The sequence below is a fragment of the Gopherus evgoodei genome, chromosome 2, assembly GCF_007399415.2.
Source record: "Gopherus evgoodei ecotype Sinaloan lineage chromosome 2, rGopEvg1_v1.p, whole genome shotgun sequence".
Taxonomy (NCBI): Eukaryota; Metazoa; Chordata; order Testudines; family Testudinidae; genus Gopherus; species Gopherus evgoodei.
This window is the reverse complement of record NC_044323.1, coordinates 226,291,401-226,315,197: the sequence shown is the minus strand read 5'-3', so window position 1 is coordinate 226,315,197 and position 23,797 is coordinate 226,291,401. Positions and strand designations below refer to the sequence as shown.

Here is a 23,797-nt window from a genome sequence, read left to right as displayed (position 1 = left end):
CCGAGATCTTTTTCCTGACTCGTTGTAGCTAAATTAGCCCCCATCATATTGTATGTATATTTGGGTTTATTTGTTCCAATGTGCATTACTTTGTATTTATCCACATTAAATTTCATTTGCCATTTTGTTGCCCAATCACTTCCACTTCCCAATCACCACTTTTTAAAGGAAGTCTTTTATCTCACTGCTTCTTTTACATGGTTGTTAAGCCACAGTGGCTCTTTTTTAGTTCTTTTACTGTGTTTCTTAATTTGGGATATACATTGAAGTTGGGCCTGTATTATGGTGTCTTTAAAAAGCGCCCATGCAGCTTGCAGGGATTTCACTTTAGTCGCTGTACCTTTTAATTTCTGTTTAACTAACCCCCTCATTTTTGTATAGTTCTGCCTTTTGAAATTAAATGCCTAGTTTAAGTGTTGGCCTATTGAGATGTTCTTCCCACCACAGGGATGTTAAACGTTATTTTATTATGATCACTATTTCTAAGCGGTCCTGCTGTAGTTACCTCTTGGACTAGCTCCTGCGCTTTTCTCAGGATTAAATCTAGAGTTGCCTCTCCCCTTGTGGGTTCCCGTACCAGCTGCTCCATGAAGCAGTCATTTAAAGTATTGAGAAATTTTATCTCTGCATTTCGTCCTGAAGTGAAATGTTCCCAGTGAAATATGGGGATAATTGAAATCCCCCACTATTATTGGGTTCTTAATTTTGATAGCCTCTCTAATTTCCCTTAGCATTTCATCATCACTATTACTGTCCTGGTCAAGTGGTCGATAATAGATCCCTAATGTTATATTTTTATTATAGCATGACATTTCTATCCATAGAGATTCTATGGAACATGAGGATTCGCTTAAGATTTTTACTTCATTTGAATCTACATTTTCTTTCACATTTAGTGCCACTCCCACCCCTGCACGACCTGTTCTGTCCTTCTGATATATTTTGTACCCCGGAATGACTGTGTCCCATTGATTGCTCTCAGTCCACCAGGTTTCTGTGATGCCTGTTATATCAATATCCTCCTTTATCACAAGGCACTCTAGTTCACCCATCTTATTATTTAGACTTCTAGCAGTTTTGTACAAGCACTTAAAAAACTTGTCCTTGTTTATTTGTCTGCCCTTTTCTGATGTGCCAGATTCTTTTTTATGTGACTGTTTATCATCTGATCTGGCCCTTACATTATCCTCTTCCGTCCTCTGCTCCTGACTATAACCTGGAGATTCTCTGTCATCAGACTCTCTCCCCTAAGAGAAGTCTGTGTCCGATCCACATGCTCCTCCTCAGCAGTCGGCTTTCCTCCATCTCCTAGTTTAAAAACTGCTCTACAACCTTTTTCATGTTTAGTGCCAACAGTCTGCTTCCACTTTGGTTTAGGTGGAGCCCATCTCTCCTATATAGGCTTCCCCATCCCAAAATTTTCCCCAGTTTCTAATGAACGTAAGCCCCTCCTCTGCACCATTGTCTCATCCACGCATTGAGACTCTGAAGCTCTGCCTGCCTACCTGGCCCTGCGCGTGGAACTGGGAGCATTTCTGAGAATGCCACCATAGAGGTCCTGGATTTCAGTCTCTTCCCTAGCAGCCTAAATTTGGCTTCCAGGATGTCTCTCCTATCCTTCCCTATGTCATTGGTACCTACATGTACCATGACCACTGGCTCCTCCCCAGCAATATACATAAGTCTGTCTAAATGCCTCAAGAGATCCGCAACCTTCGCACCAGGCAGGCAAGTCACCATACGGTTCTCCCGGTCATCACAAATCCATGTTGCTGTGGGGATTAGAGAGGAATGGTTTTGGGTTTGTGGAAATGTGGGGGTTTGTGGTTTTGAGATTCATTTATGGAGAATTTTTGGCATAGCATTTCATTGCGATATTGACTTTCAGTGAGGCCTCACAAGGTCAGCAAGGCGTTTGCCTCACTTCATTTTCTTGGCCACGCTGCTTGAGTCTCTGGGATTGAACAGCAGTCAGTGGGGAGGGCAAGGATGGATGGTTATAGACTCGGATTGTGGTGAGAGATTGTAGCTTTGTTCTAGTACTCAGCGGTATCCCTTTCGAGGTCAGTTTAGGATTAGTTTTGCTTTTTTCCCCTGATTTTTGTAGTAGTAGTACTTTCTTATTTAAGAAGCAGCAGCAATGAGTGGGTATACATGCATGCTTAGAAATACAGGAAATCATCACATATGCAGTGAATGTGAAATAAGATGGATCCCCTAGAAAATTGATGGCATTTACCATTCACTTTGTGACTCATAAACCTTCTGTTGGAATCCCTTGTACTAAGCAGTTAGGATTATCTGATCATTAGCAGGCAGAGGTTGAAGTAATTGCAAGATAATCTAAAATGTGTGTCTTTTTCAGAGTGATTGAGCAGCTTGGTGGTAAACAGCTAGTAATGAACCACATGCATCACGAAGACCAGCAAGTTCGATATAATGCCCTATTGGCTGTACAGAAGCTGATGGTTCACAACTGGTATGTGAAAACTTACTTCAGTTAATATTATCGGTGAGAAATTATACAGAATCCAGATTAGATTTTTTTTTAAATAACTGAGCCTCTTTAGCTGAAATATTTAGTTCCTATAATGTGTTGATGAAATAATAATTCTGATGAACCCAGTGTTTAAAATTCTACAAGAAATTGTGCTGACCTGAAAAATTAACACCTTGGCTTCTATTTCCTTCCTGCTTTTCTGCTAATTGAATTAAGTAATCAGACTTTCAAGACTTCAGTGGAACACACATCACTCAATTATGCTTAAACACTAGAATTTAAATGTTTCATGATGGTCATATTCTATAATTGATGCAGTGTAATCACAGTTTGCAAAATGTCTTCTAACTGTGTAAATCAGAATGGATTTCGCTGGTTCTCTATTGAGTTTCATATTGTGGTGTTTACAATTTCACTTAGCTATCCTCTGGAAATTGATAGTCCCAACACTTGTTTAATGTTTAGATGACTTACAAAGTGAAAGCATTGTTTTTTTTTCTTCTGGAATGATGTTCCTTCATTGCTCTCTCATTCTAAGTCAAGGTTTGCAGTGTAATGTTAGTAAACAAACCTACATTGAAAAGTGTGTCTGAATGATGAAAGATTTTTTTTTTAAAGGTAAGTTTTTGATTCAAGATTCCAAGGTGGAGTTGTAAACGAGGGGATGAGAGGACATAGGTCGTTGTTAAATTCTAAAACTTTAACCATAAATCAGTATTACTCCGCACTGCCATTTGAGAGACTTGGCTTTAGTTCCAAGGCCTGACTATTACGAGCTGAAAGTTCTGTGGTGTTAATAATGTTCAGAGTCACTCACTAATGCCTTTTTTCCTGAAATATTTAAGAAATGGCTTTTGAAGAGAATACCGTTCAGTGCTGTGCTCTGTCTGGCTGATGATTGTGAACAAGGCCTGAAAATCCTTCCCAAGTACTGGGAACCTGCTACTGCTGTAGAAAAAGTATGGGAGAAGTTTCCTTCTTCTTTGTAGTGGGGGAAGCAATGTATGTCGTATGGATGAAGGATTTAATCTGTTTCAATCAACCTCTAGAAGTGGCAAGATTTTAAAAACATTTGCTGCCTTTCCATGTTAGTTCAAATCAGCTACGTACACTATAACTCTAATCAAATGTTCTTATAGAAAAATGTGATTTTTCACTTTCTTATGCAGTTTATGCTTTCCAGATACAATAATCAATCTGTAACTTGTTAAACTGGATGGAAAACTTTAAATTCCTATATAACTGCATTTTTCTTATGGAATTCTTCCCATTTGAAATAACTACTAGTTTTCATGACAAAGAAATTAGATCTTTCATAAGACATCATTTTTTCACTTTGTCTTAGCAGTCCTGAAAATTCAAATCTAAAATGGTATTGTAGAGCAGATAGAGAGCAGTGTCTGAATAAATGTATTCCAGACTGTCTAGTACATGTCAACATGCCAAAATGTTGACTTCTAGAGTAGATTACTCACAAATGGCTTGGATAAAGTGCAATAAAAGTAGAATCTGGGATGCTATGGCTCAGTAGTATAATAGAAAAGAAGTATTGTGAAACACACGCCTATTTTATTATGACTTTAAACTGCATATTTAAATTCAGCCTATTTTGAGCACTCCATGCTTTGGAATTGCTTATGATTGTGCATGGGGTTTTGAGACAGATGGAATGCAATTTAAAAAGTTAAGCACTGATGGTTATAATAATTTGGAGGTGGAGGGAGGGTGTTAGTAACAATATACAGAGATACTTGGAAGAGATTTTTCAAGTTAACTGTGCATTGCTGTAGTGACAGGGTAATAACACGTGTATTAAAAAATCAATCATGTGTAATTAACCATACAAAGCAATTTTCCCCTAGTTCATCCTTTTTAGCCCTCAAGCATTGTGTTGTTATAATCTTCCTTCCTCTTCCCTTCATCTCACACTAATTCTTTATCTCCTACAGAGAGATTATAAATGTAAGCAACATACTGTACAAATCAGAAGGAATATTCACTATGTAAGGAGGACTTGAGTAAAGGAACATTGATTTCTGAACACATGTAGGTGGAGACTAAACAGTGGTCTCACGTTTTTTGGGTCATGAGTATATTTTTATGTTGTCTATGCACTTCACAGTTTAATGGTAGTAAATGTCAGTCTGTACTTCTCACATACTGATTGGGGATGTGCCATTCTGGTTCATGGCAAATATATTTGGGGTTCATAACTAGGCTATCACTGTGTACAAGTTAGGTCATCCAGTCCATCTCTGATAAAAGGAGACAGTTTCATTTTGTACATTTGCTGGTGCCTTGTCAAATCTGATCACAAATATTCAAAACAATGGGGTTTCCAACACTGTTCTTTGTAGACTGTTCCACAGACAAATAGCGCTCATTGTCAGGAAAAGTTTTCCCAGATGTATAGCCTAACTTTTCCCATTTTAAGTTCAGCTCACTTCTGTCAGCAACACCGCTTTAGCTATTTCCCCTCTGTTGTTGGTGTTTACCCCCCTCAGTGTTTTGTATAAATTGTTACCACTTAACCAAATTGAATGTATTGCATATTACCACTTAGCCAAATTGCACTCTTAAAGCCTACTTTTACCTTTTAGATGTGTGCAGAACTTCCACTTAAATGAATGGGATTAGCATGTTCATGCTGGGCACAGTGGGGTGCTAAATGTGTCTCTAAATTACCTTTCTGCTTTCTGCAATAAGGAAGCTGTTCTAGTTTATACTAGCTGGAATAGGCCATAGAAACGCAAGATTGCTAGACCAAAATTGCCCCATAAACAGGGGAAAGGAGAGAGATGGTATAGAAGTGGAGCAGCACATAGGGGACTTAGCTAGGGCTGAGGATCTGCCCCATAGTTTGTGCACAGGATTTACAAAAACAACGAGGAGTCCTTGTGGCACCTTACGAGACTAACAAATTTATTTGGGCATAAGCTTTCGTGGGCTAGAACCCACTTCATCAGATGCATGGAGTGAAAAATACAGTAGCAGGTATAAATACATAGCACATGAAAAGATGGGCTTTGCCTTACTAATGTAAGGTCAGTCTAATGAGACAATTCAATTAACAGTAGGATTTACAGTTAGTTTCTTGACGTCAAATCATGAAGAAGAGACTCTCACAGATTGGACCATTAAGTGTCAATTCTATCCCTATTGCTTCTGACCTATCTTGTAAGGGGCTCGTGAGAGGAAGGACTGAGTGCTCCCCTGGAAGCTTTAATTTAAAAAACAAATGTTGAGTACAGTTTGATAACTGGTGGTTGGTTAGATTGTTTTGGATGTTCAAGCTCAATTTTGCCAACACATAAATAACCCAGTAAACATGAGTAGTCGTCTTCAGGCCTCATTCCTCTAGTCTCTTGTTCTGCTCTAACTGAGAAGAGTCCAGTCATGTTTTTAGCCTCCCCTCCCTCCCTTATGTAATGGAATTCCAGTAATTTCTGTTGGGAAATGCACTTTCCTCATTTAGACCACAGTCTCCAGTTAAATTTATTTAATCTGATTTGTGATCTCTGCATGGCAGCACCAATCAGGTCCCCTTCCAAATCTTGGGATGTTACAACAGGAAAGAGGTTTGCAGCCCTGGGCTGAAGCTTGGTGCTAATGCTTACAAAATGTCCAGTATGCAGAAGACTAGTAAATCAGAGTAGTAGGTGAAATGCTTTTTGGAATTACTCAAGTGAGTATCTACCTGAGTGTTACAAGGTTCTGACTGTATTTTAGATGATCTAGTAGGACAGGTTACTATCACTGAAGAAGGAATTTTAATGAGGAAGAGGTATGGTAGGAGTTGACCTCCTGCTTAAAATAAAGTTGCATTTCCTGTATAAAACTTCTAAATAATCACTCTTCAAATTCACTTAATTTCTAAACAATTGAATAGCTTATTTACAACTTGGTTATTTTTTGGTTACTAAAGGATTTTAAGGGAAGCACAGGAACTCACAGGTGTTCTAGTTAAAGAAAGACAAAAGTTAGTCTTGGTCAGAAGTGGCTACTTGCTGTCATTTTTCAGACGGTTCATGTTAGCTAAATAGATTTGAGTTGAATTTGCATTATAAAAGAATCGTGCAGTGAGGTATCAGCCAACTTATCTCTTTAGAATTCTAATCTTAGCATCATTTAATGTGTGTAAAATGACAGATGAAAGCAAGGATGAGCTAACTTTTTTTGAAAGTGAATTAGTGTTCATGACAGGTGCCAGGCTCACAGTACTGGAGATGGAAGTCTGCCGTCCTCAGGGGGAAAAAAGTGTAGCACGGGAAGTGACAGTGCATATTCTTCCATACTGCCCTTTCAGTCTATGCCTTAACTATGCTCTTGAGAGGGACCCATCTCTCTTTGCCCATTTCTGTGGCTGTGTTCTGACAGGATGCTCTGTCCATTTATTGAGGCCAAGGACTAGCACCAGGAATCTGTCAGTTTCAACGGTGTTTTTATGATGTAGACTTGTATTTTAAAAAAATTCAGAGTATTAACTTCCTAAATTACAGCAATTTTCTGATACTAGCTCAGAAAGAACTAGTAAGCATGTTCATTTGTTTCCTTGATGCAACAGCATGCCTTTCCTGTAGCTCAAGGCATAATACCATACTTGAAGATCTATGAACTATAAGGAGACTACAGACAAGCAGGTCCAAGGAGTTTGATAGACAGAGAGGAGGTAAGAAAAGAGGCTTGGTAGTTTGTAACCATCAGAGGCAAGAGGTTACAGCTGCATTCTATATGGCTGGAGACAGATGAGGATAGGCAGGCTGTGGCCATGAGAGAAAAAGATCAGGAAGAATTGCTAGAAGTTTCCAGTCAATACCAGGTACTTGATGTGGAAACTGTGGAAAATGTGTGTCAAGATCAAAAGGAATAGACACATGTATGGGACGCACCTATGGATGGCAGCTTGACCTAACATGTAAGAAAACCAAGCTTGCCCACAAAGAGTTCTCCAACTGTCCAAGGAAGACAGATGATCCTTATTAGGGAATCAGTATTCAGAAGAGTTGAAAACATTCTGCAAGGGAGAGGTGGACAACAGGATGGTGTGCTGTTTGTCTGGAGCCCTTACATGAGAAGTTGCTCTGAAATTGGTTAGGCTTCTGAAGTTGATGGACAAGGATCCATTGGTGATGGTTTATATCGACATTAATGACACTGCATGACAGGATATCTCAGAAAATAGATGACTTCAGGGAACTTGGACGCAGGCTGAAGAAGAAGAAAGTCCACGGGATCTTCTTGAAGAGCCACCTTTTCCCAGATTCTTCTGCCTTCTTTCACTCATAGAAGTGTACTGCTGACCAGGTAAATTGGTATAGGGTGCAGAGTTTTGGTTTTGTGGAACGTTGGTTCACTTTCCCTGGGAAAAGGGGGCTGTGCAGTTTGGATAATCTCCATCTCAGTAGAAGGGGAACTAATGTGTTTGGGAACATGCTGGCTCCAGTAGCCAGGAGAGCATTAAACTAATAACAAAAAGGGAAGGGTAAAAGGAGGGAAGATAGGAGCACTTGTTAGCACAAAATTGAAATGTTGAGAACAAAATTAATTGAGAATCCGAAGGACATGAAGAGGAGAAATTCTTTAATTGCCCATACGCCAGTGCTAGGAGCCTGGGTAACAAACAAGAGGAATTGAAATTGCTCATTTGTGAGCAAAAATTAGCTCTAGTTGGTATACTGAAACCCTGATTCGCATAACTGGAATGTTAAAATCACTGCTTATAACCTAATTAGGATGGATTGAGTGGGAGTGGCACTGGCATTACCTGTTCAAGAGTAACGATACCCAGAAGAAAACTATCTTGAATGTCCTAACATTCCCCAGACTTGGGGGTTCCCTGCCTCTTCCCAGGCAGCCCAAAACTGAAAACCAAAAACCACTCTAGCAGGCTCTCTCCCCATCTCCCTTTGTCCAGTTTCCCAGGCAAAGGTGTCGACTCACCCCACCCCCCTTCCTGGCTCAGGTACTGTCCCTCACGTAAAGTCATCCCCTGCTCTCCCATCCCCCATGCAGACAGCCCCAGTAAAACTAAATGACATTCCCAAATCAATCCACCCTGCTCCCTACTGCATCACAGTTCAATACATATTTCTCTTCCGTATTTGGGAGAAAAACAGAAGTAGTCATGTCATATATAATAACACTTGCTATTCTTCTAGTATCTTGGGAGAGTATTAAACGTCAGCTACTAAGGATAGACATTTTTATATCAGCAGGTCCTGATTTGCATCCAATAACTTTAAAAGAGCTCGCTGAGAGAGGAGCTTGCTGGGGTGTTAATGCTGACTTTCAGTAGGTCTGGGAACACTGGGGATGTTCCAGAAGACTGGGAGAAAGCTAATGTTCCAATATTTAAAAGGGTAAATGGGATGACCCAGGTAGTTATAGGTCTGTCAGTCTGACATCAATCTTGGCAAGATAATGGAGCGGCTGATGTGGGACTTAATTAGCATTAACTATATTATCCTCTGTTAATTCTGGGGTTTAATCAACAAGGGTTTATGGAAAATAGATCCTATCATGCTTTTGGATGAGATTAGAAGTTTGGCTGATAAAGGCAATAGTGTTGATGGTAATAGACTTCTCTAAGGTTGATAAAGGAAGCAAGGGACACAAAGAGAAATATATGGCCATCAGAGTTAAGGACAATACGTAGTTTTTAAAAATGTATTAGGGACAAAAAGAACCTTGACTATGGTATTATCAACTACTGTATTATAAAGGTATTATCCTTTATCAATTTGAGTTGGTATCCCATGACATTTTGATTAAAAAAAACTAGAATGATATAAAATCAACACGTCACACATGAAATGGACTAAAAACTGGCTGGCTAAAAGGTCTCAATGTAACTGTAATTGTAAGTGGGGAATCTTCATTGAGCATTTGTAGTGGGGTCCCCCAGGGATCTATTTGGGGTCCTATGCTATTTAACATTTTTATCAATGACCTGAAAGAAAACATAAAATCGTCACTGTTAAAGTTTTGCAGGTTACCCAAAAATTGGGGGAGTGGTAAATAGTGAAGAATACAAGTCACTGATTCAGAGCGATCCAGATTGCTTGGTAAACTGAGCACAAGTCAACAATGTGTGTTTAATATGGCTAAATGTGAACATCTGGGAATAAAGAATCTAAGTCATATTTAGGGGATGGGAGTTCTATGACTGCAAAAGAATTGGGGCTTGTGGGGGATAGATAATCAGCTGAACATGAGCTCTCAGTGCAATACTGTGGCTGAAAAGACTAATGCAGTCCTTGGACGCATAAAAAGGGAATCTCTTGAGCAGGAATAGAACACTCACTACGTGCTGAAATATTGTATCCAGTTCTGGTGTCCATAATTCAAGGAAGATGTTGATAAATTGGAAAGGGTTCAGAGAAGAGCTATGAGAATAAATAAAGTTTTAGAAAACATGCCATATAGTGTTAGACTCAAGGAGCTCAATCTATTTAGCTTAAGAAAGAGAAGGTTAAGGGATGACTTGATTAGTATATAAGTAGCTACATGGGGAACAAATGTTTGATTTGGGCTCTTCAGTCTAGCAGAGGAAGATATAATGTGATCCAATGGCTGGAAGTTGAAGCTGGACAATTTCAGATTGCAGTTAAGGTGTAAATTTTTAACTGAGAGGGTAAGTAACCATTGGAACAATTTACCAAGGTTCGTGATGGATTCTCCATTACTTGCAATTTTAAAATAAAGATTGGGAGTTTTTCTAAAAATGTGCTGTAGGAATTATTTTGGGCCTGTTCTATGGCCTGTGTTGTACGGGAGGTCACCCTGGTCCCTTCTCGTCTTGGAATCTGTGAAAGTAGCTTCCCATTAACTAACTTATTGAGTTATCACCATCATTCTGTTCCTTGCATGGAATGAAGACTCTGTTCTAAATGTTATGTTTGGAATACATGCTCCATATTCCTATCAGTCACCCACAATGAAGAGTCTTAGCCAAAGTACAGCTCAAATGCTTTCCTTCTGCTCAGGTGTGCAGAAGGAAGGCATCCACTGGCTCCCTTGATGCCTTCGAGGAGCAGTGGGCGCTGTGCAGGGTTCTCTGCTCGGTGTCCCCATCAGGTTCCCTTCTTATGACCCTTTGACCACACTCCTGTCCCTGTTTTTTTATTAGTTGTCCCCCGTAATCAGTGGGGTTCTGTGGTCCTGTGGATCCTCCCCTTAGGTTGGGGGGGATCCTTTAACAGTGTGCGGGCTTTGCCCGCCCACTTCCCAGACACCCAATAGTACCCAAATCAGAGACTTCATTGTCACTGTGGAGTTGACACATTCTCTGCCATCACTCAGAGTCAGCAGAAGTGCTGATGGCTTAAGCTTCAAAAAAGCGGCAGAGACCAGGGATTCTCGGGAATCACAGCACCCAATCCCACAGATGTCCAGTTGCTCTGTAAAGGAACTTCCCAACACTTCCCATCTATGCAGCCAGCATCAGTGTTCCCAGCTGTGGTCTTTGGTTCTGCAGAAAGAAGTCACAGAGCACCCAACAGCTGGTGTTTCTTGAGGTAGCATTAACTCTGAATTTTCCTGGAAGCTAATCTGTAGTTCTGACGGTGGTTGAATCATGCAAGCTCAGTTAGCCTCCTGGCTCCACTTACTTTTTTTCTTCATATGTCCCAAAGAGATAAGTGGAGGGTGGAAAATCCCCCTCACCTCTGAAAGTGGAAATGGCTCCCTTAGTTTTCTTCATGAACACTCAGGTAAAAATTTCTTGCCTGCCACCTTTTAAAATACCTATCTATTCATAGAAATATTGATAGACCTGAAACTCTGTTCCTAGAATTTGCAATATGCTACATAATAAACTGCTGTTTTGTAGAGTTAATGGCATTATACAGTGTTTTAGTCACTACTCTTACTGACCCCGTTATGAACTTTGTCCTTCAAATCCCACCCACCTGAGAGATTCTGTGTCTTGCTTGCTCTTTGTAATATGAACTGCAGGATCTTATATTGTTAGCCAGCCATCTAGAAATGATCCCTTATGCTGGCTTGCATCTGTTTGCGATAGTAAACAGCTTAATCATTTAAAGCTGCCAGAAACTATAGGCGTAATTCTAGTAGATGCTGCTTCAGTGAATAATAATGCAACCGTACATATTAAGAAAAATTTAACTATATTAATTTAGCCAGCTTCACATAATTTTCATTTTGAATGCTGTCCTATTTCTCAGTAATAGAAAACACAAAATATGTAGTTAACAGTGTGTTTCTATTTGAAAAGTTCAAGATGATCAATAGGTATCTTTGATCAAATTAATAAAATTTGTTTGAAGAGCATAATCTGGATAGGTGACAAATTAAGCAAAGAAATAATTGATTACCAGGATACTTGCTCCGCACTAACTAATGCTTAAGGTCTCCATTTTGTTGTTTGGACATAAATGTGTATTTTACAAGGCTGCATTTTGTATATTTGGGTGACTGGAATTTGTATTCTGCATGTGTTCCCCAGGATTTCACAGTGCATGATCATATATTTTTTCTTGAAAGCTAGGCCTCTTGTACAACACGTTTTTATGTTTTTAGAGGTCTAGTTTGCATTCCTTATTTGCAGTGTGTGTTCCATATCATGTTTAGTTTTACATTTTTATTTTTCAAAATAATGTCTCATTTTAAAATGCCATGCACAGTAATTGCAAAAAGCCATTTGCTGGCTGACAGCAAAGTAGCATTTTTCTGATGGAATTTCACTTCTGATAAGTGGCACTTTAAATTAAAGCTCTCCTTGATGTTAAAAGGTCTGATTAAAATTGTCAGTCAGACCTAATTTATTTCAACCTTCCTGAATTATTCTGTCATTTGTATAAACTTAAAGCTTTTAAATGTTGGAAGTATTTCCTGTTCTATTCAGCATGGTAAATAAAGGCTTCTTGATCTGTAAAGCACAAATGTAAACTAAATTGCCTGATTTTAATGAAGTTTAAAGTTGAATTTTTAAAATTACTGGGAAGACATGAATCGGTTTAGATGAATACTAACTCTGAGACTTTATCCTTAATGTATTTATAAACTTCAGCAGTCATACACAATACATTGGGGGGGGTGGAGAGGGGGAGGGATAGCTCAGTGGTTTGAGCATTGGTCTGCTAAACTCAGGGTTGTGAGTTCAGTCCTTGAGGAGGCCACTTAGGGATCTGGGGCAAAAATCAGTACTTGGTCCTGCTAGTGAAGGCAGGGGGCTGGACTCAATGACCTTTCAAGGTCCCTTCCAGTTCTAGGAGATTGGTATATCTCCTATTATTATTATTATTATTAATTTATTATATAGAAACAAGTGAAAAATGACTTGTGCTGATATTGCTCTGTTCTTACTAAACAAGCATGTGGTTAGATCAAAACCTAATTTGTGGAGGTTTTTGTGGAAAATCTAATTTTTAAAAGTGTCATAAAATGTATCTGTTGAAGAAAAGGCTATCTTAGACAATGTGTCCTTGATGGAAAATTATTAGTGAAAAGTGAGGTTTCCCACCATGTAGTTTATAGCTTGTATTACAGTGTTCTAAAAGGCAAATTATTGGATTCAGCATGCAGCTTGCACGTTACAAAATGATAACACAATCCATACCATCAGTGATTTTTTTAATCACTCAGCAGTGGTTTGAGCATTGACCCGCTAAACCCAGGGTTGTGAGTTCAGTCCTTCAGAGGGCCATTTAGGGATCTGGGGCAAAAATCTGTCTGGGGATTGGCCCTGCTTTGAGCAGGGGGTTGGACTAGATGACCTCCTGAGGTCCCTTCCAACCCTGATATTCTATAAATCTATGGAGTGCCTGCTTAATGCTGTTGGGTGCAGCCAAAGACAAATGTTATTTTAATACTTAAAGTGCATTTGAACAAATAACTTTTGACCTAGAGTTTTGTCCTCTTTGCTCTGGCATGCATCCCATTTAATCAGCCATCCACTACTATGTTTCTTCTTATGTACATAAAGTATGGTGATATATGTCCTGTTTCTTGATTGTCACTTATTTCAAAGGTGCAAAATGGTATAAGTAGTGTTACGATTAACAATTCAGTCTTGTTTGGTGTTTATTTTTTATAACTCAGTCCAGGTTCATCTGCAGCTTTGTATCTTTTAGGATACATCATCTAATTGTAAGTGCATTTCAGTTTTGTTTCTCTTGCAAAGATTCACTGCCACTTTTGTTTGTCAGTCGTATCTATCTTAGGTACTCAAATGGCCCCCCCTTATTGTAATATATGAATGGCTCAGTGTATTTGTCCTTGCAAATAACTCTGAAGTGACATGGGGAATTGAGGCACAGACTAATAAGGATAAGTCTACACTACAGTCAGGAGGTGATATTGCAAATGCTAGCTTGAGTAATAATATCAGTGAAGCTGTGGCAGCATGAGTGGCAGTAACTCGAGTATGTACCCAGGGTCTTGGGTGGGCAGGACTAGCTCATGCAGCTTCCTGTGCTGCTGCAACTTCATTGCTATTGGATCAAAGCTATCTTGAGTATGTCTACTCATGCTGCAATCACACCTCCTGATTGCAGTGTGGATATATGCAGTGTAGGGTGTATGCTGAGTGACGTGCCCAAGGTCATACAGGAGGCCTGTGGCAGAGCATGGAATGGAACCTGGCTCTCTCAACTGGCAGTCTTGTGTCCTAACCGCTGCACCATTCTTCCTTTCAGTCCTGGGGCTCAAGCAAAGATGTCTCTCTTCCTTTTTCTGTTTATTCCCATTTAACAACAGCAGTGTTATATTGCCTGATTTTGTAAATCGCAATGTATGCAATATGGTGTGTATTCAATGGGATAGCTTCTAAGCACATATTGTAGCATAAGCATTATGTTCCCATGGCCAAGAAAAGCATCTGAGACATCTAGTGTAGCTGTAATTGATCTGAGCGTGTTTTTTCTTTCCTACTTTACCGAACTGTTTTTCTAACTTTACTTTGCTGAAGTTGATGACTGCTGTTCAGAACATTCGAGAGATTCATTTATGGCCAGACAATTGTTCTTCGCAATGCAGCCCTTATCGGCTGTCTAGAGATTGTTCAATGTAGTTAAACTGCTGATACAACCACAGCTATGTGTTATATTTTTGAGTACATTTAATAAAATTAATTTTGCATTGTAACTAGTAACAAATTTTTAAATTAGTAGGATGAGTCATATGAACTGATGTATATCCCGTAATAACCTTCAAAATGTGCTTCCTGCTCATCTTTTCTGATTTCTTACCTTTTTAAAGGTCACCTAGTGGTTACTACTTATCTTTTGTAGTTACTTGTTTTGTGGGATCAGACTTTATTTGTTCAGAACATGAAGAGTTGTGTTTGAACCAGCTTTTCAAATTCATACTCTTACTTCTCTAGCAAGATCAAACTTTGGATTGGATTTACTCATTAGACACACAGTCAAGTACAAAAACATCAATATATCTTCATTTCATAATGCTTTCTGTCAAAGGAAACAGCTCTGCCTTTTACTCTAACAAAACCCCAGTCTTCTAAAATGTTAGGAATTACCCATTATGTCTGTGTCAAAAATTTTCATACTTGAGTGTCTTTCTTTTGGATACTATTTGAAAAAGCTCTACATAGATAATCTTTAAAGTCAACACACAGTATATACGGGAGGGCGTGGAAACCCAACCAACCAAAAGCTTAAACAGCATCAGGACTGAAATTATCTTTCTGATTCCTTGTATAGAAACAAAACTGACTAAAGTGGGTTTGGGTTTTTAGGGTTAAACGCCTAAGCCTACTCTATTAAACTCTCTGCCATCTTTTCTCCTCAGCCTTTGGAATCCAACTCCTAATTCAGAGTTAAACACAATGAAGTTGGGATTCAGTTGTTTGTTTTAAAGTTACCAGGCTCAGGGCTGGCTCCAGGCACCAGTGCAGCAAGCAGGTGCTTGGGGCAGCTAATGGAAAGGGGCGCACATCTGGGAATTTGGCGGCGGGTCCCTCAGTCCCTCTCGGGAAGGACCTGCCGCCGAATTGCTGATGAAGAATGAAGCCGCCGCTGAAGTACACCCCCCCCCGGTGCAGAAATGCTGCAACTGGCCTTGACCAGGCTGTTGTCTGTCTTGGGTTATTTGCTGCTGACACTGTTCAACTTCACAAGCAAAAGGCCAGTAGCTCAAATTTTCATTCAGACTGTCAGTTTGTAAATAGTTCCTGATACAGCACCCAAGGAATTCAGTGGAAATACTCCCATTGAATTAGTGAGCACTGGATCAGGGCCATGAATTCTTCCGCAAATGGCCATAAAACATTTACTGCCATTACCACAACAAAGAATCTACCTGAACTCTGGATTCAGCTTGATGCCCCCGCCCCTTCAAGTGAAAACATTAAATGAAAAGGACAATACTGAAAGGAGGAACGTATGGAAGATGCAGCAGTTAGAAATTTATATTTAATTTTCTGAACTTCTTGGAGGAAGTGTCAGCTTTTGGATATCTCCCAGAAACCTATACATTTTTATTCTAGAAATAAGACAGCCTGAAAGAAGAAAAAATTGCTAGTGCATAATTCACTAATTACTTGTAGCTGAATTAAAATCAGATGTGAAAATTAGATGTCTGAATCAGGAGACAGACAGGGTGGGTGAGGTAATATCTTTTATTGGACCAACGTCTGTTGATGAGGTGCACAAGCATTGAGCATAAACATAGCTCTTCTTCAGGTCTGCTCGAACACATCTGCTAAAGTATTTAATGTGACGGCTGGTGGGTACGCTATGCTCAAAGGTAGATGGATTTTGCCACCAAAATCAGTTTTCCAGTCTCAAAAGAACTAAAATTACAACACTTTGACCCTAGTTGGGCCTTAGTACTGTAAATCTCATGTCAACGTCTAGAGTTATCAAAAGTGATGTTTTAGAGCTACTTAGACTACTAACCATATAAAGTGCTTAGCTTTACAAGTCCAATATAGGCTAGGCACTGAAATTGCAACATTAAGAAACTGTTAAAGCAGATATTTGGAAGGTTGTAGGTCTCTCAGGAGTTCAGTCTACCATGTGTGCTTGCTAGCACAACTTGCTGCCTTACATTTTCTGTTACTCAATGAAGCACTTCATGCAGACACATTCCATGATATCAGAGCTCTGGCTTGCAGGAATTCATCCTCCCCACCCTCCTTTAAATAGTGAAAGGAAACATTGCAGGATCCTTTTTGAAGGTAATATGACTAAACACTTTGGCTTGGCACCTATTTGTATTTTTCCTGTGTGAAAAAATATTTCCATCACGATAGTCCTCTGACATGATTTACTTGGTATTATTGTATATGGTCATAAATAGTGTGACAGATATTGTAATCCCATGCAGTATCTTTGGAGATCATTGTCTAAAATTTATGAATGTTTTATGTATGATTGTGTTTTTCATGGTGGAGGGTTACCACAGCTCCTCCAGGAACTAAAAGTGTAAGAGAGTGTGTGTGTGTGTGTACATACATACCCTGGGGGACCGTTAACAACTCCGGAGATGCATCATCCCTTAGGATGTTTGGATATACTGGGCCCAAACGGAGTTTTCCAGAGACCTCAACAGAGAAGAAGCTTTTGGTATAAGAACCTGAGCTTCAACTGACAGGGCCTTCATTTTGATTCAGCAAATGAACAGTAACATCTAAGGGGTGTCCCAGCTCTTGTGGAAGGGTTGGAAAGATTTTGGCTTACTAGGGCCCCATAATACTGCTAGGTGATCTCCTCTGGCAAGGTTCTAGCATGCTTATAGGAACTTTTTATTGGTTTTCAGGTTTTCTCTGCTTTTTTTTGTCCTTAAAATAAATGTACTTTACTGAGAGAGCTGTGTGGTGTCCCCCCACCCAAAAAAAGGCTTGGTGGTTCTCCACTTTACTAGCCTTACTTCCTGCTCCCTCCCTCCATCCAAAACTCCAGCAATACTGTGTGTTGAGTGCTAGCTTTCTTTTTCAACACAGCATTAATTATGTAGGGCAAGCAGCATGTTTAAAATGTTGACTTGAAAGAGTCGCACTAAAGTCTGCTGCCTAACCCAAGAACCTCTGATTTGCAGAAGTTAGTAAGGCATAGCAATAATATCTTCCTGTGCTTGTGAAGACTGTCATAACTGTTCACAGTTGCTATTTATCTCCAACATGCTGAAATGCCATCATATAAACACTTACTCATCTCATCATACTTTAACGTGTACATTTAAGAATTAGTACCCGACTGTACTCTGTCTATTAAGAGCTGCTTTCATAATCTTGTGGGGAGGAGGTGAGAAGAACTGATTAAATATATAAAGCCTCTCAGAATAACCCGATAATGCGGTCTCTCTCCTCTTAGCAGCAGTGAACAGTTTTCACATGAAACTTGCATGCTGAGAGAAGGTTTACTTAACCACATAAACTTCTATGCAGTTTAACCTACCAGCATCATTAGCTCACTGTCCTGTAGCCTGGTACAGCTCCTTCCAGAGCCTCTAAGTGCCATCCCAACTAGACCTAAGGAGTAGGTTAGAGGAAAATTAATGCTCCTGCACTCCAGTGAGTTGCTTGTCTTATTCCAAGTCCCTGCAGAAGAAGGGACTTCTCCTAGTTCAAAGCATGGTAGTGTAGAGCCTACATGACCTTGTGGCACACACCTCTGTACCATCAGAGGCTCTGTTTAATTTCATTCCCAGGACCAGTGCAGTTAGTATCTTGAAGAGAGGAGCTATGTATTGTTAGCAGGTCTCAGGGCTGGTATCTGTTTAGAGTATGCACTAGGATACTACGATCCTATGGCAACATTTTACAATTGTTTCTGCAGATTCTAGGTTCCTCTAGCTGTGTTTTTTAAAAACATACATGTAACCATTTAACTACATAGGAAAGTTAATATGCAGGAACAGTGTTACATTTTTAAAGCATTCAAATTATATTAAAGTTTAAGTTTTTACTGCTAGCAGAGTGCAAGGTTTAAAATTACATTTTGTAACACTTTAGGTGTGGGAAAGTACTTGGTTATGAGTGGAATGCAGCATTGATGCTGAGCTTTATCTATGCTGTAGAAAACGAGGGTGTATGAAGCTGAATATCATTCTCTCTAAGATGCTAGAATTAAATGGAATTTTAGTCATAACGTGGGGTATAGGAGATTGTCACTGGTCTTCCTTTTGGAGATTTTGTGCCACTTAAACAGGAGATCCATACTATAAGACAGTTACGTAAGGTTTTCATACTCATATTTAACAGGATGTCTTGTAATATTGAAAAATGCAAGTTTCTCACTTGTTCCCTTTTTAACTTCGTTTTCAAAGATTTTGAAAATACGTTTTTCTTCAGCACTTGTGAATTTAGGCCAGAGAGGTAGGTAATAAAATGAGCTGCCAATGGTGATCTGAAATACTGCAGGTAAACTTGTAATCTGAAATGCGTCACATTAATTTGGTTTTGTGTCTTTTCCCAAGGTGGCTTGCTGTGGCTAGATGCCTTTGTCTACCTAATGTAGACTATTGTGCTCCTGTAGCCAAAATGCAAATACAAAAATGACAGTGTTGTCATAAGTGTGCCATAAGCAGGGGAAATGGTGCTCCTCTACTTCACAACTTTTGATACTTCCTGCTCCAACTGATGAATTGAAAGAATTGTGCTGGCGTATTTTCAATAGCGTGCAACAGGCTGCTTTTAAAAGTCTTTCTTCCCACACTCTCTGACCTGATCCTATGAGGTACTGAGCTCCCTCAGCTTCCCATGAAAACCAATGGGACATGAAAGCACTTAGCAGCACCTTGTAGGATTAGGCCCTTGTTGTCATTTTTGTACAATTTACACTCATCTCTTATTGGCATGGCATTGCATTGCAGTGATGACCTGAAAACTTCTTAGAAATCTGATTAATTTGACAGAGGAATTTTGTAACAGATAAATAGTTCATTAGTTGTGGGAAGGATGGACTCTACCAAAGATTCAAAAATCTTAGGAACACTGAAGATTCTGGATATTTATTTAGTTTGAGGTTTAGATAGGACTGGTGTGTTTTTTACAAAGAAAAAAAAGTGAATACATTTTTGCACTGGCCTGGAGAAAGCATTCTTAATACAAGAGAGGTAGGAAATGAACCTGATTGGATCTTATAGGTATTTTCCACCTGTAATTTTGTATGAGGTTTTGCTAACTGAGAAGTCTGTACTGTCTGTATGCATGCTAACGTTATCAGGAGTTATACATGTACATTATAGGATGAATAATCCTTTAATTTTATCAGCAGCACGTGACAGTTGTCCGTCAGCAAAGTTACAGTAGATATGGATGAGCTAGAACACTGGTTAAGATTTTCAAAAGTGACTACTGACTTTGGATTACTTTTTTGGGATGTGGTGGGGGGAGATGCTCAAATTGAAACCTCTCTCCGGAGCTTCAAGAACTGCTGAACAACCACCCTCTGAAAATGAAGCTCTGTCCATTCAATGTATCTCAAATTGGGCACCCAACATCGCTAGTCACTGTTCTTCTATGAAAAGGTTTAAATATAAGAGCATTGCTTCCCTCTCTTTACTCTGCTTGAGACATTTTGCAGGAGAATTTTTCACAACCTTTCTTATGTTGTGTCTTTCAGGGAATATCTTGGAAAGCAGTTACAGTCAGAACAACCTCCAACAGTCACGGCACGAAGCTAAACATTTCAAACTGTATGTTACAACTCTTCCTTCCCAGGTATAGCTGGAGTATATATATCTTAAATTGATAATAAGCAAACATTCTTGGTTGCAATATTAGCTTCCTGCTAATGTGTTGATTTCTTTCCTGTTTTCCTCTGGTGCTGTCACCTAGTAAAAGTTAGTGTGTGTTCAACTACTTCTGACGAATCTGCCAGTTGACATCCGGCTATGTTACCAACGTATCTGAAGAAACATGGCTGATGTATACTGCCTTTATTTTATGTATTTATTATTGTCTCATAACAAGAACCTTATTAAAGGATATTCATTCCAGGGCACTGTCTTGACTCCCTTGATATTTTCTTTCAGTGTTATTGTCCATTTCTGAAAACAAGAATAAATTCCTGTTTCTGTGTACAAAGTAATTCATAAAATTCTTCTAAGACATTGTGCTGTATGCAATTCAGTAATCTGGAAAACACTGCTGATCAGTTTCAATAAAGTCTTATTTAAAACAATATTACCTTATTATAGTAAGATGAGTTCATGAGACACAAACTCTTGGTATCAGGGCCCGGTATGATGCCTGAACTAGAGTAACAGTCAAGACATTGTTAAGTAAAGCTGGGCTGTGAGGCAGAGACAGGTCCCACTCACAGAAGTTGGCAAGAAGGCGGCTGCTAGAAGTCACTAATAAAATGAACATGTGCCACGATGGCACCAGAACAGCTGGGTACAGACATATCCCACACAGATAACAAGGAACAGGTAGACCTAGCCTAAAGACAGTATAAAAGAACAATATGATGGATAGACAATATGAAAGGACAATACAGTGGAGACAATATGATATGAAAAGACAATACGATGGAGAGCATGATGGATAGTTTGTTCGAACCACCCTGTGCCAGGAGAAAGCAACCCCCTAATAGAGGGGCTGTACCTCAATGCATCAGGAGTGATGAGTAATCTGTTAGCAAAAGTGTATAAGTATGCATCCCTGAGTGGACGTCTTTGTCTGGCCTAGGGGGCAGTGGAGTGTCCCGCACTGACTGAGCTGTGTCCATTGTCAGGGGGCACAAATTCATAGTACATCCTGTAGAGTTTATAGGAAACTTACTGTGCTTTGTTTGACAATAAACCTGGCCCGAGTTCCTTCGTACCTTATTAGAGTGTGTGGTCATTGGGGGTTCTCTCGGGGTCTGCTGTGCCAGCGATCTGCAGAGCCAGGGCAGCAAACAGAGGGAACCCGCACACACGCAGCCAACTTTTATCATTATTGAACAAGAGCAGAGCACCACACTGGTAGCATCTGACAACACATGTTTGTAAATAAAAAGTAAACATGATTTTGTTTTTTTTCAGTAAAGGGCTTTGCTCTCGTAAGATGAAACATTCAGAAACTAGTCTGTTTGTTGTGTTTTTTTTAAGAGGAGGAGACTGGTCTGGCAAGACATAAAGCAGTAAGCACCTCCTGTCACTACAATATTAACAGATTATAGGAAGGCCAGGCATTAAAAGTGCATCATAGGCTTTGTGTTTAAAGCATCCAAGTAATTTTGACCTACCAAGTACAATAAGTGCCATAGAGTGAATTTCACTGCAGTGTCTTTTTTTTTTTCCCTCGTGGTTACTGAATACGAAAATATCTGCTCTCTGGTATTACGGACATGAGTGTCGACTCTCACTAATAGAGTTCTGATGCTATTCTGTAACCTACTGCATTTGGCTTGCAAAGTTTAAATTACTTGGCTATAAAAACCTTATTTCCATTTTAAAATGTTAATAAGTATTACTATTCAAAATTTAAGCCCAATATGGATAGCTATGAATGTCAAGATTGACAGACAATAATATTCATAGTCCCTACACAAGGGGATTGGAATCAAGATGCCTGAGGCTTGCCAGTATTATATGCTAATGAGCTAGGTGCAACTTGTTTTCTTCCCCTGTTTCCTCTCCCCCCTGCCACCATGTAATACTAAAACATGGGAGATATAGTGGCAGAATTATTCCTAGCCCCAGCCAATGATCAGCTCATACTCTGAAAGATCAGGCAGATGCTATTTTAACCCAGAATAATTTACCTTCAGTGGAAATGGATATGGAGAAACTTTCTTTCCTCAATCTGGCTTTTAATTTGGTGCTACACTCAGCATGTAGACTGAGGCCCTAACACTTGAACGGGCTCCACGTGGGCAGATGCTTGGGCCTGTGAAGAGTTGGTGCAGGTGCAGGAGTCAGCCAGATGGACTCATTGCGGGCTCTACTTCTCCTGAAGCAGTGGAGGCTGGTCTGAAGATCTGGTGGGATGCCAAGAATCCTAAGACATACCACAAAATCTACAGGTAGGTCCTGTGATCACATCTGTGCACAGTAGGGGGAGAAACTATTTGGCAGACTCACTCCAAAGAGGAGGGAACTGTAGATGGAACCTTGAGGGGATAAACAGATGGTTAGTGATGGCTCCTCATACATCCCTGTCTAATGAATATGCTGGAGATGGGTTAGGAAGGAGGCAGAATTGGGACTTAGTTGTGAAAGCCAAGGGGCGAGGGGGGCAGTGACTGTCTATGGCAGGAACAACTGCAGTTTATTTTAAACTAGAACTGACTTACCTGTCGGCAGCACAGAACTTGTTTGAATTTAGCCCCCTTCCGCATTTGGAGCGGTCTTTGCTTTTTTATCAATTTATTTTTGTTCAAATGTGTTATGCCAACAAATTCTAGTCTCAAGTGCTCAAGCCACTAGACCTGCTATTCTTAATTCAGTCTGCTCTGTTCTCTGAAGTTGCATAGTATTGATTTTGCTTCCCCCATTTGATGAGCGGAACTTTCAGAAACAGGAGAGAGCTTCAAGTCACGGGTGGCGTTCAGATGTCTGCATCAGTTTGCATAATCTTGCAAATACATAGTTGCTTGAGTTATCTTGCCAACAAAAGCTATCTGATTATTATAACAAATAAAAGGTCTTGAATACAATGATCCTGAGTTACTGCTTTTTCAGTATATACCCAGCTGTATTTGAAGCTTATCTAAGGTAGTCACATTGCATTCTCATTACATCAAGTAAATAGAAAACAGGCAGATGAAATGTCAAGCAGATTGAACACTTCAGTATACTGTGACAGAGGGATGTGGGAAAAGTTGAAATTTCTATGAGTGAAAGCATATGCTAGCAGCTTCCTCCTTGCGTGCTGATAAGTAAGGGTTTAAAGATTACTGAAAATTAACATTGGGGGTGTCTAACTGGCTTCTGAAACATGGTTTGATGGAAGGAATTATAATTGTCTCAATCCATATTAACAGAGAAATTTCCTGTTGGCAAAATTTTGTAGTTTAACACAATTTTGTTTTATCTTGACAGAAATTTAATGAAAATGCGGTTTAATTACCCTGTAATGAATTTTTAAAATCTTTATCAGCACACTGCACAGTTCCATCATTTGAGGATAACCTCTGCTTTTACAATACCACTTCTTAAATGACCAGTCTCTGAAAATTAAATGGAAACACCTCTGAGCAGATTTTGAATTCACAATGAATGTGTGAAGAGAGTTTAAACTAGAATTCAAGGGCGTAGGAAGGGAAGTGAAGACACTGAAAACAGACACATCTGAATGTAAGAAAACTGCAATGTTAGCAACTGAAGCTCTGATCCAGCAAAGTGCATAAGAATGGCCATCCTGGGTCAGACCAAAGGTCCATC

At 39.6% G+C, this 23,797-nt stretch overlaps 1 protein-coding gene across 3 annotated transcripts in view; it reads left to right on the top strand.

The window, feature by feature from the left end:
* The window catches only part of ATP6V1H (ATPase H+ transporting V1 subunit H), a 73,879-nt gene extending 53,452 nt beyond the window's left edge, over positions 1 to 20,427 (top strand). For 2 of the 3 annotated variants that reach the window (XM_030553085.1, XM_030553084.1), the window contains 2 exons: positions 2,366 to 2,479; positions 20,047 to 20,427. In XM_030553085.1, coding sequence (XP_030408945.1) covers positions 2,366 to 2,479; positions 20,047 to 20,107 — 175 coding nt within the window. In that variant the 3' untranslated portion in view covers positions 20,108 to 20,427. The remainder of the gene's footprint in view (positions 1 to 2,365; positions 2,480 to 20,046) is intronic. The other variant, XM_030553086.1, reaches the window with a different exon arrangement.
* The last annotated feature ends 3,370 nt before the right edge of the window (positions 20,428 to 23,797 follow it).